The sequence below is a fragment of the Dipodomys ordii genome, unplaced genomic scaffold (assembly GCF_000151885.1).
Source record: "Dipodomys ordii isolate 6190 unplaced genomic scaffold, Dord_2.0 Scaffold1, whole genome shotgun sequence".
Taxonomy (NCBI): domain Eukaryota; kingdom Metazoa; phylum Chordata; class Mammalia; order Rodentia; family Heteromyidae; genus Dipodomys; species Dipodomys ordii.
In genome coordinates, this window is record NW_012267217.1 from 64371582 (window position 1) to 64389052 (window position 17471).

The following is a 17471-nucleotide window of genomic DNA, read 5'->3' on the forward strand; positions in this document are numbered from 1 at the left end:
TCTCCAAGCCCATGGGAAGGCTCTATCTCAATAAACAGTCACTGTCTGTGGAAGATCAAGTCCGGCCTGTCTCCTTCCTTTCTCCTCCATTTTCTTAACACAAAGTGCCATGAGTTCCTGTGGCAGAAGAGATCCAGGGGCAGGGGTGCAGTCACCCCGGAGGATGCTGTGCTTGGCAGGGAGGAGAGGTTGGGGAGGGGCATGGGGCTGAGCATTGAGGGGCGCCCCTTTGCTGGTTCTAACACACACTTCCTTTCTCAGACAAGATGTCTTTCGAGGGAGCCAGGCTCAGCATGAGGAGCCGGAGGAACGGCGCATTGGGCAGCACGCGGACTCTCTACTCCAGCGTATCTCGGAGCACAGACGTGTCCTACAATGAGAGTGTAAGTCGAGCGTGTCTGTCGCTGGACACAGACACTTTGCAGTTAGGATAATTTTTTTCTGGCCCATCTGCCTTCTTTGAAAAGCTAATGCCTCCTTATTCTGCATAGCATTTTGTTTTGTGGCTTTTGTTTTTGTCCAACAAAGAATCCTTCCATTTCCATGTTGTGTCCAAGCATTTCTATGGCAGGCACTTCATTTCTGTTTCTTTTCTTTTCTTTTTCTTTTTTTGTTGGTTGTGGGGCCTGCACTTTGGGCCTGGGTGCTGTCCCTCAGCTCTTCAGCTCAAGGCTAGTGCTCTACCACTTGAGCTACAGCGCCACTTCTGGCTTTTTCTGCTTATGTGGTGCTGAGAAATCGAACTCAGGGCCTCATGCATGCAAGGCAAGCGCTCTACCAGTGAGCCACCTTCCCAGCCCCTCATTTCTGTTTCTTAATAAGTCCTTATCTCATTCCTTTGCTGATAACGTTTCAGAGAATTGAATCACTAGTCATGGAATCAAGACAATGCTTCAGAGTGACATCCGGGTCTCTCTGACTATAGGGTTAAAAGTCAGGAAAGCTGCTAAACACTGGTGGCTCATGTGATCCTAGCTACTCAGGAGGCTGAGACCTGAGGATCATGGTTCAAAGCCAGCCTGGGTAGGAAAGTCCATGAGGCTCCTACCTCCAATAAACTAGTAAAAAATATTGCCTGAAGTGGAACTGTGGCTCAAGTGGTAGAGCACTAGCCTTGTGTACAAAGAAGCTCAGGGACAGCTCTGAGTTCAAGCCTCAGAAATCATGCACATGCACGCACGCACATGCACGCACACACACAGAGTCAGGAAAACAGCTAGCTTTGCAAAGAACGGGAAGGCTGGGGAAGGAGCTGGAATGCAGCGTGCAGAGGTTAGTGCTGACCATGTCAGAATTTTGATCTGATTGGTGGGTTACTTTGTGCTATACCACTGAACTGTAAGAAGCTCACACGCATGTGTGTGCGCGTGCGCACACACACACACACACACACACACACACACACACACATTATCAGGTAAAAACGGCTCCCAAGAGAACAGCAGAATTCTCTTATTGTTGTACTTGGTCCCATTTTAAAAATCAGCTCTCCCAATCTGGAAAGATGCCCCTGCACAGTAGCTCATTAAATGCAGCTGTGGCAGAGCAGGGGAACTGCTGTGGGCCACGGAGCAGGGGTGCACATTGTCCCACAGACATGACAGCACTGTAGGATGTCTAGAATACTAGAGGAGACAGTTAAGCAGCCATTGTCCGAGGCTTGATTCTACTTTTCTAGCAGAGGCCCAAAGGCTGGCACTGTACAGCTTTGTAAAGAAATGGCCTTTCTTAGGATTCCACGTAGTTAATGGCATGGTTCTTCATAAATAAGCTAAAATCCACGTTTTTAAAAGCCAAGGAAGCGGGCTGGGAAGGTGGCTCAATGGTATAGTGCTTGCCTTGCATGCATGAGGCCCTGGGTTTGATTCCTCAGCACCTCAGCAGAAAAAGCCAGAAGTGGCCCTGTGGCTTAAGTGGTAGAGCGCTAGCCTTGAGCTGAAGAGCTGAGGGACAGTGCCCAGGCCCAGAGTTCAGGCCACATAACCGACAAAAACAAACAAACAAACAGACAAAAAACCAAGGATGCAAAAGCAACCAAACCAAACAAAGCCCCAGCCACTGGATTTACAGAATGGAAGCACAACACAGCCTAGGTCAGGCCTTGGACAGCCTGCCGTGTATGGATGGCAAGGGCTCTGGAGACATCTCCTTATTTAAGGGCAGTTTGTGGTTTAGAAAGGCTTCGATCATCAAAGTAAGTTCCTAGAGGTGCCCAACTACTTTGCTGTTGATGAGATGAATGCAATTATGAAAAGTGTCTTTGTAATGTCTTATAATTATAAAAATATACAAATAGTGTGTTATATTCTCTGACATCTATCTTCTCCCTGTTGGATTGAGAGTCAGAAAAATGCATGTGTGTAATGCCATTGATGAACAAGATAACTCTATGTAGCTCTTGCATAAACTCGCACTTAGTTATGCAATTTAAATGTATACCTCTTTTAAAAAGTCATGTACACTAAAGGTATAAAGAGGTGCAGGATGTTATGAGCACCACTAAATAACGTCAACCTTTGAAGCAGGGTTAGGATATACTAGCTGTTTCCTGAAATCAACAGGAGATGAGAATAAGCGAGTAATGTGTTACCATGCTCTCTCCCCAAAGGACTTGGTCAATTTCATTCAAGCAAATTTTAAGAAACGGGAATGTGTCTTCTTCACCAAAGATTCCAAGGCCACGTAAGCTACCGTTTTGGCTTTTGCGTTTAAACATAAGTCATCATTGTGACACATAGACATGCTCATTATGAAAGCTGTTGTCATCCTTCCCAGAAATGGTATGTCATCCAGACAGACTTGGCAAATGGCTGGTCATTGTTCCCTGGCTATGTCATTTCCTGTATACTTTTAGCTCTGGCAATATGGCAGAGTTGGTTCAGCCGTCAGTCCATCAGTCTGGGCGCTGGCTTGATGACTTTAGTAATGAATGAAGCTTTCTAGTAGTAGCTAGGCAATGCCAAGCACGTGGCACATAAGCAAATCACTGGCTCTTCTGGGCCTCTTCTTCCTCGCTGGGTCTTTGGGCCTTCTCTTTTAATTGGCCATTCATTGGCTGTGTGTCTTGTGTGGGAACATGGAGTTTGGGTTACACATCTGACACACAGGAGATACTCAACAAAATGACTGGGTGAGTGAGTGGATCCTGCTGGCTGTTCTTGTAGAAGACGGACCTGGGTGGAGTCAAAATAATGCTGGCTCCTGGTCTTCTTACAATCCTCTGTCTTATCTCTTTATTCCGTGTGGGTGATGAAGAAAAGCGTGTCTGTAGGAAGGGACTGGAAGTTGCTGCAGTACTGTTTAAAGGGTTGAGCTTCTGTTGCATCCAGGGAGTGAAGAGAGCAGGGATTGCAGAATGGAAAGGAGCTTTAGAACCAGCTCTGATTCCAGCCATGCCGGGGCTGTCTCCTTGCTGAATGACCTTGAACCAGTTATTCCTTTTCCTGAATTGAATTTTCTTGTCCTAAAAACGTAGCAAAAATATGCCTTCTGGGTTAAGGATGGGCTAATGAAGCAGCACATAAAATACCTACTGCAATTCTCAAGAGCTTCCAAGGTTCTCAACAGATGTTTCTTAACTCAGTGTGAGCTAGACAATGAATATTAGAAAAAGTCACAGCTCTCCATCTGTCATGGGCCATGTTGATGGGGCATGAACTGTGTGAGTCAGATCCTTCATCCCTGAACATTTCATGGAAATATTTTTCTGTTCATCTATCCATTTGACTCACAAAAACACAATTTATTGGTTTATCCAGCTCATATTTTCTGAGCATCTGCTATATAGTAGGACTTTATACACTTGATTTCTAATACTATAAATACTCTTTGTTGAGTGGCTTTTTTTTTTTGGTCGGTCATGGGGTTTGAACTCTGGGCCTGGGCTCTGTCCCTGAGCTCTGTAGCTCAAGGCTAGTGCTTTTATCACTTGAGCCCCTGAGCCACTTCTGGTTTTTTGGTGGTTAATTAGAGATAAGAGTCTCATGGATTTTCCTGCCTGGGCTGGTTTTGAACCATGATCCTCAGATCTCAGCCTCCTGAGTAGTTAGGATTACAGGAGAGCCACCGGCACCCAGCTTCAGAGGATATTTTTTGAATGTCCTTATATGCCAGAGACAGTGAGACAGGGGATGTAGAGAGTTCAGCCAGATGAACACTTAAGATTTCTTCAGCATCTCCATCTTTATTTGGCTCCGCATGTAGAGAGACTTTAGGGTCATCAATGGAATGTCTAAGGGTGTGCAGCGTAAGCAGGCGGCAGTGGGGCGGGGGTGTGAATTGGGCTGAGCTCTGTGGTCTGTTGCAGGCAGAGGCCCCATCTTTTGTTGTTGTTGTTGCTATTGCTCATATCTAGAGAACCAGCTGGTTCTGGAACAAATGATCCTGGAATGACTTTGTAGATTATTATTTGTTGTTGTTACTGTTATTATCATTGTTTATTGCACATTTGCTTCTTTTTGGTTTGATGTTCACGTACCACCATCAGCTGAAGGTCACTATGCACCAGGTCCCCTGGACACTACACCATTTCCTATCCTCACAGCCAGCCTGAGAGGACAGGGATCATGTCAGACAAATAAAGGTGTCTTGTCTGTTCCTCAATGCTCTTTGCCAGGTTTACACTTCCCTGTTCCCAGGAGAGGCGGAGAAACTTGAGAGCAGGAGTCGTATCTGGCTTGTCTTGGGCTGTTGTAGAGCTCATGCTAGGTGTCAGAGTGGATTTTCCATCAATATTTGTTGAATGACTACAGTGTGTTGTGGAAGGGAGAGAGGAAGTGGATTTATTTACCATTTACAACATAGTTTTTTTTTAATGTCCTTCCAATTTCCCTTCATTCCTGTGTGTCATCTAATGGGCAATTACATTCAGTTCTATTGTGTTTTTAATGGGAAGAACTAGTGGTGATTTATTGTAACACTTTGTCCTTGTATAGTTCAGATCACTGAAAGTCTCCCAAATAGCTAATGTCCAGTAGAGAAAAGGATGGTCTCTTGAAATTCTGTAACACTCTGGACTTCTGCCCAAGGGTCTGTGTCTCTCCTGTGAGTAGAGCTCACAGGAAATTTGCTCATCAATCTTTGGAAGGGCCTTACTACCTGGGAAACAGAAGGAATGGGACTGGGGCCAGTCATAGGGACCCTGTGTGTTAGGGCCTATGTGAGAAGCTAGCTACATGGTTCCCAGACTTCTGAATTCCAGTCCCAGAACAGACTATGGACTTTGAAAAGAGAGGGTTTTCCTTTCTTCCTCTGCCTGCCCCCAGCACACCATCAGCTTATGGATGTGCAGATTCAGGAATAAAACACCACAGTAGTTTCTAGACAACCTAGTGAGATGAGGAAGATAAATATGAAAACAAGACATGGAAGTAGAATTTAATGTGTTTATGTAAGTTATCATATTCCAAGAAATGTGATAACCTATTTAAGCAATTTGAGTGAAATCTGTTCCTTCCTGTCACTATTGTCTGGCTCAGGGAGAATGTGTGCAAATGTGGCTATACCCAAAGCCAACACGTGGAAGGCACCCAGATTAACGACAACGATAAATGGAATTACAAGAAACACACCAAGGAGTTTCCAACAGATGCCTTTGGCGATATTCAGTTTGAGACACTGGGAAAGAAAGGAAAGGTAAATGATTTTTTTTTAAACTTGGGTCCTTTATTTGTTAAAACACAACTTGGACTCCTTTGAGTTACCTTTATGTTGTCTATTAGGGTGGGGGTGGGAGAGATGGGAGGCAGCTACCAGAAATGGTTGCAGATGAAGAGAAATCTTGTCCAAGTGGGAAGTTAGTGACTAGGTTGTGCCGTTCAACTGGAAAAACCCAATAGGTAAGGGCAGGATTACCCCTGGGGTCCCTGTAGTATCCATGTTGAATCTCACTACTACAAGAGGCCCGGTGGACTCTTCCGTTCTGTGGTGTGTGGTGTTCCTGATAACACACACAGCCCCGAACAAGGTACCCTGCAAGCTGTGCGGGAGGCGTGCGATGATCAGAACCTGAGCCTCCCCAAGCCTTCTGATGCTCTGTCTCAGGGACAGCTGGGCGGGTGGGAAGCAGGCCTGGCTCATCCCCGGGCGGCGTCCCGGTCATCCCAGGGCCGCCCAGGGCCGGCTCTCCGCAGGCCTCTGCCCCGCCATGGGGGCAGCGCCATTTTTTGCCTCCTGCCTTGGCCCAGCTCTGCTGCGGGGGGAGGCAGGCACCTGAAAGTAAAGCCATGTCCTTCCGGACGCCCCCGACCCCCCGGGGCGGCAGGGGCCCCCCAGCTCCCTGGCCGGGGTCATCCCGCCCGGTGCTCCGCCCTGCCCAGCTCCCTGGCCGGGGTCATCCCGCCCGGTGCTCCGCCCAGCCCAGCTCCCTGGCCCGGGTCATCCCGCCCGGTGCTCCGCCCTGCCCAGCTCCCTGGCCGGGGTCATCCCGCCCGGTGCTCCGCCCTGCCCAGCTCCCTGGCCCGGGTCATCCCGCCCGGTGCTCCGCCCTCCTCGGCAGGGCCCTGCCCTGCTCCCATGGGTCTCCCAACAGGGTCCTAACGTTGTCCCCATCCCCCCGACAGTACATCCGTTTGTCCTGCGACACAGACGCAGAAACCCTCTACGAGCTGCTGACCCAGCACTGGCACCTCAAAACACCCAACTTGGTCATTTCCGTGACCGGAGGCGCCAAGAACTTCGCCCTGAAGCCGCGCATGCGCAAGATCTTCAGCCGGCTGATCTACATTGCCCAGTCCAAAGGTGTGCGCCTGCGCAGTACAGTGATACAGCTGCGCGCCTACCAGGCGCCTGCGCAGCACAGCTCCGCGCCTGCGCGGTACAACTTGGCTTCTGTGGGGCTGGAGGCAGAATTCCCACAGATTTCCCAACTGCGGGTCAGGGTCCTTCTAGAACCGTGTGACATTGTCTGTTCTTTTATGGTCTCAAATAGCCTTAAACGCTTGGACAGTCAAAGCGGTCTGGAAAGATGGTTTTTTAAAGTAGCTCTTCATGTCAGCATTCAGGGGCTGCTTTAGGTCATTTTATTTTCACTTTTAAGCAAGTTGCTAAGGTTTACGATGTTCATTTATTTACACACATAAAATTTACTCAGAAGCATTCTGCTGAGTCGAAATGGAAAATTTTATTGGACTGTTACTTTTTAATATCACTGACATATATACATACATAGATATATATTCAAGACAGAGCATAGGAACCATTGGAGTGACTGAGATAAAAGCCTTTATTGATGATTTGAAATAGGCAGCTTAGCTTTTTTATTCTTAACATTTTTATTTAGAAAATTTCCAAGTGTACTGACGGGGTAGGGGTAGGAATAATAGATAATGTGTGTTTCTCCCAGACTTAATATTTGTCTTTCTTGTTTCATAAATATCTAAGGATTATAGGTTTTGAGAATAAGTCGTAGGTACCCTGTCACCCAGGTTTGTCAGTGTGCTTCTCCTAAGAGCAGATTATTTTTATACTTCCTAGCAAAAGTTTCCAGCCTGAGGCACTTAACCCAATTTTCTTTAGAGCAAATTCATTTTTCTGCATTTGGATTCCAAACCCATTTGCCATATGTGTGTGTGTGTGTGTGTGTGTGTTTCCCCTCAGCACAGGATCTTAGCCTTTTCTTGCCTCCATCACTGCATAAAGAGCAAATGTCAGCAGCTTGGTAGATTGTCCTTCAATTTAGGCTTGACTAGTGTTTTCTCATAATTAGATTCCATTCATCTGAGTTGTGGAAACTTCCTTTTACAAAGATGAGTTGACTGACAGAAGAAAGGAAACATCTTGTTTACGATGTAGAAGACACTGAACCTTCCTCTCCTGCACTATTTTCAGCTTCTTATTCAACCGGAGGAGGGGTTACTGTGGGTAGTTATTTTAAGAAATGGCATAATTTTGTTCCTCACTGCTAAATCCTGAACACCTGGTAGTCATTCATTCAACAGTATGTACTAAGTGCCTATTTTGTGCACAGAATTGTCTTCCATGCTAGCAGAAGGAAACAACAAAGTCACTGGCCAGGAAGAATGCTCCCTTCTTCTACTTATATCAGTGAGGAAAGTTTCATTTAGATTGCCCAAAAGTGTGTGTCCATGGTGCACATCCATGTGTGTGCATACTGTTAATACTGAGGCTTAAACTCAGGGCCTTGGACCAGATCATGAAGGTACTTGTCTCCTAGTTTTTGGTGTTAGTCACTTCTGGTTCCCTCATTTTAAAGGGGGAGGGATGGGAGAGATGTAGACCTTGTGAAAACTGGCTGGAGGAAGTGGGCATGAAATTTCCAAGGGTCTTTTTTGCAGTTCATCTTAATTACTGGAAGATCTTTGATGAAGGTGCTCACTAAGCTTCTCCTTTATGTCTGAAGACAATCGTGATAGTTCTTGCATGGGCAATATGTCACAGTAGAGTCTATGCTAAATAATATGATTTCAGATATTATAGTACTTTGATTTTGTGCAAATGGCCAAAAGCCTAAAATCCTTTTTTGCACCGAGAATATTGCCAAATACAAATCCTTAAAAAGCCTGAACATTTAATGCAATAATAAAGCAAAACAAAATTACTGGCAGCAGGGCCATTTGAGGATCATTCACTCTTCCCTGACTGACGTGGAGTCAGTGGACCACTGTTGGAGCTGCACTGACCGGCTCTCGTGGTCAGGTGTTCACTGTCCTTACAACGACTCCCTTAGACACTGAGTGTTGAAGAGATTTGCTGGTCTCACCCCCTCAAGAAGCTGAGGTCTAGACTGGGGTCTGGGGCCGGTGTTTTCTGTCATGCTCATTGCTGGACACTGAGGACCTTCCTTGCCTTGCAGTGGTGGGTGAGACTATCCCACAGTGTGGCAGCCCATGCAGTGTGTCCTGAGGCTCACAGACAGCAGGGCTTCTCTAGGAATCTGTAAGCACAGGATGGAAATCTGACTCCTCACCCACTGGCGTTCTCTGTTCACCCAAGGTGCCTGGATCCTCACTGGAGGTACTCACTATGGCCTGATGAAGTACATCGGGGAGGTAGTGAGAGACAACACCATCAGCAGGAATTCGGAAGAGAATATCACAGCCATCGGCATCGCAGCTTGGGGCATGGTCTCCAACCGTGACACGCTCATCAGGAATTGCGATGATGAGGTACGGGAGACAGGGGAAGGAGACCTGCCAGGGCTTATGGGAGAAAGACCAAGGCAGGGGGAGGGCTCTGTGATGTAGCCAGCTCCTGGTGAAGCCTGCCATTCAACAACAGCTTTTGGAGCTCAGGCACTGACAACTAGGTACTCAAAACTCTTAAGGAAGGGGCTAGTGATAGATGCGTTTTCTGCATTAACATCTGTTTCCAGCAATCTCATGTTACGTCCAGGTTCTTCATTCTTTGTAATCATAACCTGAATGTATCCTGGAAGAATTGAGATGCTGGGGTCATCCTTTATTGCTGTACCTCGCTCATTGCAATTCAGATTGATGGCTACTTATTGTTTGTTGTTTGGGATTAGGAAGGCTGTGAGGTCCACCCCACTGAACATTTCCTGTGAACGTATATAGCAATGAATGTGTATTTCATGTTTAAAATACAAGGTAGAAGGGGAGGCATGGCTCAAGTGGTAGAGCAACCAGCTGTGAGTAAAAAAGCTAACTAAGAGAGTAAGGCCCTTGAGTTCAAGCCCCAGTACTGGCTCTAAATAAATGCATAAAAAATAAAATTACAAGGTAGAAAACAACAAGTGTTCTCTGCTCAGAAGACTTGGCTCAGGAAATCTGGATGTTGAGAAATCCAAATGTAACCTACACTTCCTTCTGTCTGGGCTCCATAAATGTCTAGACAGTAAATTTTAAGGAGTGTGAGGTTTGTTATGGCGGCTTTAAATTTTATTTTCTTGTCTATGGTACCGTGTTTGAGACTTCTAAGGGGAAACAGAGAGTAGAAGGCATTTCTTGATGGCTTCAAAGAGGCAGGACGATGAGGAGAGAGGAGACTGGCCTTCAGGAGCCACACGGGGGCTTCCTCATGAGTCTGTTCATTTCTCTGAGTTAAAAAATAACTTTGTGTTATGATGGGATAGTTTTATCGAATTGTGATTTTATTACTATTATCAAGTGCTTGATAAAGAATGGCAAAGTGGTCGCATATCAAATGCTAACTTCAGAGGTGAGTGACCTGAATCAGGATGTGGAGGGCAGTGGCAGGCTGGGCAGGGTAGAATACCACCCAGCATTGCTTTCACTATTGGCCTTGTTTGTTACAAATATGGAGTCAGGAAGTGGCGCTGTGGCTCAAGTGGTAGAGTGCTTGCCTTGAGCTGAAGAGCTGAGGGACAACACCCAGGCCCAGAGTTCAAGCCCCAGGACCGACCAAAAAAATAAAAACAAAAACAAAAACCAAATATGGAGTCAGTTTAGAGTTCATTTCATTATGGCAGATACACCACAAAACCATAAAGTAAAACTTTCTTGACGCTGGCTCCAGCGGCTCATACCTGTAACCCTAGCTGAGATCTCAAGAGGCTGAGAGCTGAGAATCACAGTGTAAAGTCAGCCCAGGCAGGAAAGTCTATGACACTCTTATCTCCAGTTAACCAGCAAAAAGACAGAAGTGGAGAGAACTAGACTTGAGCAAATAAAAGCTCAAGGATAATACCCAGGACCTGAGTTCAAGCCCTAGAACTAGCACGTATGCACACATGTGCCCGTGCGCACACACACACACACACACATGTACACACACACACACACACACATGTACACACACACACACACATACACACACACACACACACATACACACACATGTACACAGTAAAACCTTGAATTGTAGCAATATTTTCCTGAGTACTTATTCTTTGTAAGTAAAATTCAGAATAAATATGTAAAATTCATAACAGAAAGTGCTAACCCCCTGGAAATTAAGAAAGGACCAACTAACCATGTGGCAAATAAATGTTAGGTCAGTAGCACAATTTCAAGAATATGGTGTTGCTTAGAAAGCACTTAGAAAGCATTGCTAATGAGAACAGAGTTATCAGTTTTCCAGTGTGGACAAAGCTACACTCAGGAATGAAATTCGTGCCCTATAATCTTCATTAGTAAAAAATAAATAGTTCATAATCCTCATTATAGGAGCCGAAGCTTATTTGACAATACTACACAACAGGTTCTATTTAAAGTGTTTCATACACACTGATTCATTTCATCTTCACAACAACCCATCAGGTAGGTACTGCAATTATATTCTCATTAGAGTTGAGGAAACTGAGGCACGGAGAATTAAGAAAATCCCTGAACTCACAATGTAGTCAGTGGCAGTCATGTCTCATGGTCCTTTGGACACTGTAATTTCCAAATAAATTAATTTAGAAAGTAATGCCACTGGCACAACTCAATGAAAGCAGGAAAAAATGTTCAACCAGAAAAGACTATAGAAATTACCGTTTTGTTCTTTGAAATATCTTTAACAAATTAAGGAATACATAGACCTGAGAAATTAAATGTAATACTGAAAAAATACTCTGAGGATGTGACATATCATGACATACCAAGAATTCTGAAACTCTCATGAAAAGTAAAATTTTTCTATAAAGCTAAACTTCTCCAAAGTTGATTCAAGAACTAGAAAATATGAATAGAGAAATTGTCAATGATGATAATAACTAAAAGTTATTCTCTAAATTGCTCCTGAGTTAGATGATTTCACCTAGCCAGTAAAACATAAAAGTGGTCTAGTCATTTTTGACTTTATAGCTTTCTATTACACACAAAAGTATGGGATCATTGCAGATTCCTGAAGAAAAAGCAAATTTTTGTTTTCTTTCTAGAAAAATATCTAAAAATACATATAAAGAGCATAAAATTATTCTTCTAGCAGTCACTAGAGAATTTAATGTTTGGACAAAGCTATTCATTCAAGTACTTAGCATTCTTACAAGACCTAAATATCTAGTAATGCCTACTATAGATATTTATTAATAGGTATTTGTCATCTAGTAACACTTATTAAGGATACCTTCAGGAATATTATATTGCTATATGAAGGAAAATTACAGCGTTATCAAGATCTTTCCAAAGATGTTTCAATAGTATGGGAAATATTTTTAATTTTAAGTATAAAATCATGTGACACATGTAGAAAAGAACTGTTCTTAAAATCTTGATGCTATCACTGAGTCATAGCATTAAGCATAATGTTAACGCTCCTCTTTCTGCACATTTCATTTCTATAGTAAACATGTATTGTTTTTCAGTTCCTCAATTATAGTGCTGGTTTCTATTCCTTTTATATGTCTGCTAATGACCATCTCCAGTGACTTAATACAGTTTCATGGCAAACTCATATCATTTTGTGGTTGTCTTCCTGGCTTCTTTACTGTGTCTTTGAATGACAGTGTTTGGTCTTTTGTGGAGACCAGCGGTTCGTAATAATTTTGTTGGGCCTCTCTTTTTGCGTGGTTTCTACTCAAGGCTTCTTAGCAAACCCTACCACGGGCAGATGAAGCTGGAAGGCTGTAACATCACCAAGACTGAAATAATGCCCTGTTCACAACACTGAAATTTACCCTGCTTTTAGGAACGCTTTCAGAATTTTCTCTCATTTCCCATCATATTTTTTCCCCTAGTATCAGTACTGTAATTTAAAAATGATTGTGGTATTAGATATGCATTTAAAAAAGTAGCCTGGGGCTCTACTCATTATTCTTGTTTTGCAAACTTTTCTAGGCTATTTGTTGTTGAGAGATTAGCGAGAGCCTGTTCTCCCTGGAGCACTTGAGGAGGAGGTTTAAGTGTTGTTAAAGCACTGTGAAATCGTTAAACCACTGTTAATGTTCATGATCAGCCTCTGTTAAAAACACTTCTTTTTAGTTTTACTTTTATTTTAAATAAACTAAAACGGGCTAGAGTGATTTGACTCTGTAATTGCACGTTGGACACCCTCTCAGGTACCCTAGCTGGTTGAATAAAGTTGACATGCAGCCAGCCCTCCTGCCCTCATGCCGGGCTAGCTTCTTAGAAAACTCCATGGAAAACTCAAGGAAACTACATTGTAATCCCAGCTGCTTTCTGCCAAGCAGAAGCCAGCTTCAGGAGGACTGTCCCGGCCAGCCCGTTCCTAATGGCTTGTGCTGGACTGAAGAGCCTCTCATCCTCTACCCACAACCCCTTTCTGGGTGGAGCCAAGGATCCTACACAGCCAGCTGATTTGTAATGTTATCATGGTTTTTCCACTCAGACTTCAGAATACCATTTTCAGATACAATCACAGGGACAAAGCAATAACAACAAAAATGTGAAGTCACTGAGTAGAATCATATTACATCTTCAATGGATCCTGGAAATAAAGTCACTGTTGTAACATCTTAGTTTGTTATTCTGTCCTGATTAAGGATGTGGAGTCAGGGCTATGTTCTGGAAGAGTGTGGATGAGGTGGGATTTTTTTTTTTTGTCCCACAGACATTTGTGGAATACCCCCTCCCACGCCTCCATGCAGACATCTTGCCAACATTAGCTCATCTGTTGTACTCAGAATTCCCTTGGTGACAGCCTCTTATCTTGCCAAGAACACTTAGCGAATACAACTGTATTGTTTAAAAATTAAACTTTCTTTATACCTTTGTTCCGATTTTATTTATGCCATTAGCAGAATCAACAACTTTTCTCTCCCTGTTGATTCCAACTCACATTCGATTCTGAGTTGTGGAAGTGTCTTGTTTTGTTTGTTGATTTCTTGGTAGTAGTGGATTTTAAACTCAAGGCCTCATGCTTTCTAAACAGGCATTCTGCCACTTGCGCCAGGCCTCTGACTCTTATAGTTTTGCCTGGGCCAGCCTGGCCAACACCTATAACCTCTCGAGTAGCTGGGATTATAGATAAATACTGTCATGACTGGTTTATTCATTGAGATGAAGTCTCACTAACTTTTTTTTCTTCTTCATTTCTTTTTGGCTTACAAACTGCAATTCTCCCAATCTCTACCTCCCAAGTAGCTGGAACTAGAATCATGAGCCACTCTCCCCCAAATAACTTTTAATGCAAAAAATAAAGAATCTCTGATCTGTTAAAAGCTAAACAGCTTTGAAGTGTAAGAGGCAGGAGCCCCTGTGGTAGGAACTCCTTCCTTGAAGCTCCTGCAGTGGGCTTTTCTTCCCTGGTGTGTTTGGGACCATGTAACCATTTAATTGCTTGTATTTGTGGTACTATAACTATGCACTTCTCCTGTGCAGAGGTCTATTTTCTAGTGATTAGACCCTGGCTCAGGTTCTGACATGTGACAGATAGATTCTGTATGTGTATAAGCTAATACCTATGTATTAACACACACACACACACACACACACACACACACACACACACACACACATGTACACACACTCATCTACTTTTTTCTTTCTTTTTTTTCTGGCTTGAACTCTGGGCCTGGGCACTGTCCCTTGGCTCTTCAGCTCACCTTGAGCCATAGCGCCACTTCTGGTTTTTTGATGGTTAATTGGAAATAAGAGTCTCATGGACTTTCCTGCCCAGGCTGGCTTTGAACTGTGATGATCAGATTTCAGCCTCCTGAGTAGCTAGGATTACAGGTGTGAGCAACCAGCACCTGGCTCATCTAGTTTCTTGAATGCTATCCATTTCAGTGACTTTATACGCAAGTGCTAGGTGGTGGTGGGGGAGATCAAAACCTTACACTGTCCCTGGGCCATAAGATATGCATGGCCAAGTGATCCCAACTCTGTGACACTTCATTGGTTTAGCAGGAAGCCTCTGAGTCCTCTGGGACCTTCGGAACACAGAAAGTCTGGAGGAAGCAGCAAGGTAGTTAAAATCCCCTAAGAGCTGCCTTCATGAGGTCATAAAAATGTCCTAAGACAAACCTTCCTGTGCTTCTCAGGGCTACTTTTCAGCTCAGTACATCATGGATGACTTCAAGAGAGATCCTCTGTACATCTTGGATAACAACCATACCCATTTGCTGCTTGTGGACAACGGCTGCCACGGGCACCCCACGATCGAGGCAAAGCTCCGCAACCAGCTGGAGAAGTACATCTCGGAGCGCACTAGCCAAGGTCAGTATTTAGGGAAAGGAGCAAGAGACACTCTGTAAACACAGCACCGCCCACACCTGCCTGAGGCCGAGGATGTGCAATGAGGTATCTTCCCTGCCAGAGAAGAGCTGTCTGTCCTTCCCGAGGAGCTGTCCTGCTTGGGCTGTCATCCTTCTTCTTTCTTCAGCTTCCTTGGAGTGCTTCTGCCAGGGTCCCTGGGACACATGTCCTTCAGCACGGGCAAGAGAATGACAGACGCTTCCTTCTCATCTGTAATATGGGAAGTCTGTGGTGTGTCTGTCCCCTTAGCATGTAAGAACAAGTGAAATCCGTGATGGCAAGTAGGAATTGTAAAAAGCAGTGCCAATAACTAAGATCGAATAATGACTAAAACCCAATCCACCAGTGCAACGACTGGAAGGCCACTGAACGTTTTGAATCTTAGCTGCTTCTTTGGAATAGAACTGCCTAGAATATTGTTTCCAGGGGAGACTGCAGCAGGTGAGTGAAGGCTTCATGTGGCTGTAGGTGACATGCACTTTGCCTTCCTGAGGCCAAGCTGTGTCCTGCTGCCCTTGGGACTTAGTGATTGACCTTATCACAGGGACTTGCTGGAGGTGTTCTCCATGGCCTTTCTTCCCCAGTGGAACATACAGGAAGAAACACATTTACAAATGTGCTGAACTCCATTGGGAGAACACCTAGTTATGCAAATTTCCAACTCCTCAAGAAGGCCTAGGATTGTGTTAATGCATAAGAGAATAATTATTGTAAGGATAAACTTGTGCCTGGTTTCAGCATATTGGCAGAAGTAAATCAAACCAAGAGCTTAGCCTTTTAAATATTTGTGACACCACAGCGTGACCCCTGCCAGATGGGCACTAGGTTGGTGCCCGGACCTATTCACTGTGAGCGCTGTGTAGAGAGCTTCAAAGTCAAGCCCAGGAGCTATGGAGCTGTCCAGTGGGCCTCATGGGACAGAAGGTCCGGGCATACCTGTTATACCAGGTGGGTGGCTATTTCCATGGGATCCTTTTTGTTTTACAGATTCCAACTATGGTGGCAAGATCCCCATTGTGTGTTTTGCCCAGGGAGGAGGAAGAGAGACTTTGAAAGTGAGTCCTGGTTTACTTTTTGAGGAGACTGGCTAACAGAAGATGATATCCGTAGGGTTTTGGAGTTTGTCTAATCTGCAGTGACCCATTTCTTTACTGCAGGCTGGGCTTCAGCTCAGAATTTGGGCAGGAGGATGTAGGCCCACAGAAATAGCCTGTGTGTTTAGTGTCAGCCTTGACGATGAGCCTGTCAAAGACAAGAGCTGTCCTCCACCTGTGCATCTCATGGGCTACACCCTGGCATGTGTAGTGGGAAATGGTGTCCACCTCATCTGAGTGTAGATGTAGCACATGATCCATCCTAAGTTAGATGTTCCCAGACCACTGCAGCCCCCCCAGCGTCTCCTGCAGACATGGGACTCCACATGAAGGAAGCCCAAGTCCTAAGGGACTCAGAGCACAGAATAGCCCTTGGATGATTCTGGGCAAGAACTGGATCCCCTACCTCTATGTGGACTCTGATGTTGCTGAACTCACCTGTCTACAGCCAGGCATGTGTCAGACTTTTAAACAAAGAACATGAGTGTGACTACATTTTGTTCTCTGTTTGGAGACACCATTTTCAAGAGCTCGTTTTCTAGGAATGTTTAGGAATAGGACCTTACGTGAAAGTGATATCAGCCAGGTTGCCAGTGGCTCACACCTGTCATCCTCGTTACTGGAGAGACTGAGATGTGAGAATCACAGTTTGAAGCCAGCTCAGAAAGACTTCCACTTGATCAGCTAAAAGCTGGAAGTGGAGATGTAGCTCAAGTGGTAGAACGCAGCCTTGAGCAAGAAAGCTAAGAGACAGAGTCCAGAATCCCATTTTAAGCCCTAGTACTGGCATAAACCAACAACAGAACATTTTTTTTAAAAAGAAACCTAACCAACACAAAAGTAAGGCCTAACTCCTCTTTTACATTAATTTTCATGTCCCTTTCCTATCCTATTTATTCTCCAAAACTGAGATTAAAGATCTGTGTGCCCTTGGCTCTCTCCCCAGCATTGGCCAGGGTACATCCTGAACTGAACAGCACTTGCTGGCAAAGCTACTGGAGTTATAGTCAAGCATCCATATGCTCCTTCTTTCTGTGGGACAATGATCTTTCCATTCACTCGTTCATTAATTTATTCATTCATGCAACCCATATTTACTCCACACTCACTGGGAGACCATGGGTAAATGAAAATCATCCAGAGACTTTAAAAAAATGAATGATTTACAATAAAAGACTTTACAGGGAATAATTAAAATAAGTATTTTTTTCAATACAAAAAGTATGGGTAACTTCCTTCCGATAAGCTGTCAGTGATCATGTTGAAGTGTACCTTCAAAGCTGTCATTAGAGTGTCAGTA

The 17471-nt window shown here is 44.4% G+C and overlaps 1 protein-coding gene across 1 annotated transcript in view; it reads left to right on the forward strand.

The window, feature by feature from the left end:
- Positions 1-266: 266 nt before the first annotated feature.
- Trpm8 (transient receptor potential cation channel, subfamily M, member 8) overlaps positions 267-17471 on the forward strand; it is a 67808-nt gene continuing 50603 nt past the window's right edge. The window contains exons 1-7 of the mRNA XM_013023086.1: positions 267-383; positions 2609-2682; positions 5478-5634; positions 6561-6738; positions 8953-9125; positions 14864-15038; positions 16065-16132. Of these exons, the coding sequence (XP_012878540.1) occupies positions 267-383; positions 2609-2682; positions 5478-5634; positions 6561-6738; positions 8953-9125; positions 14864-15038; positions 16065-16132 (942 nt within the window). The remainder of the gene's footprint in view (positions 384-2608; positions 2683-5477; positions 5635-6560; positions 6739-8952; positions 9126-14863; positions 15039-16064; positions 16133-17471) is intronic.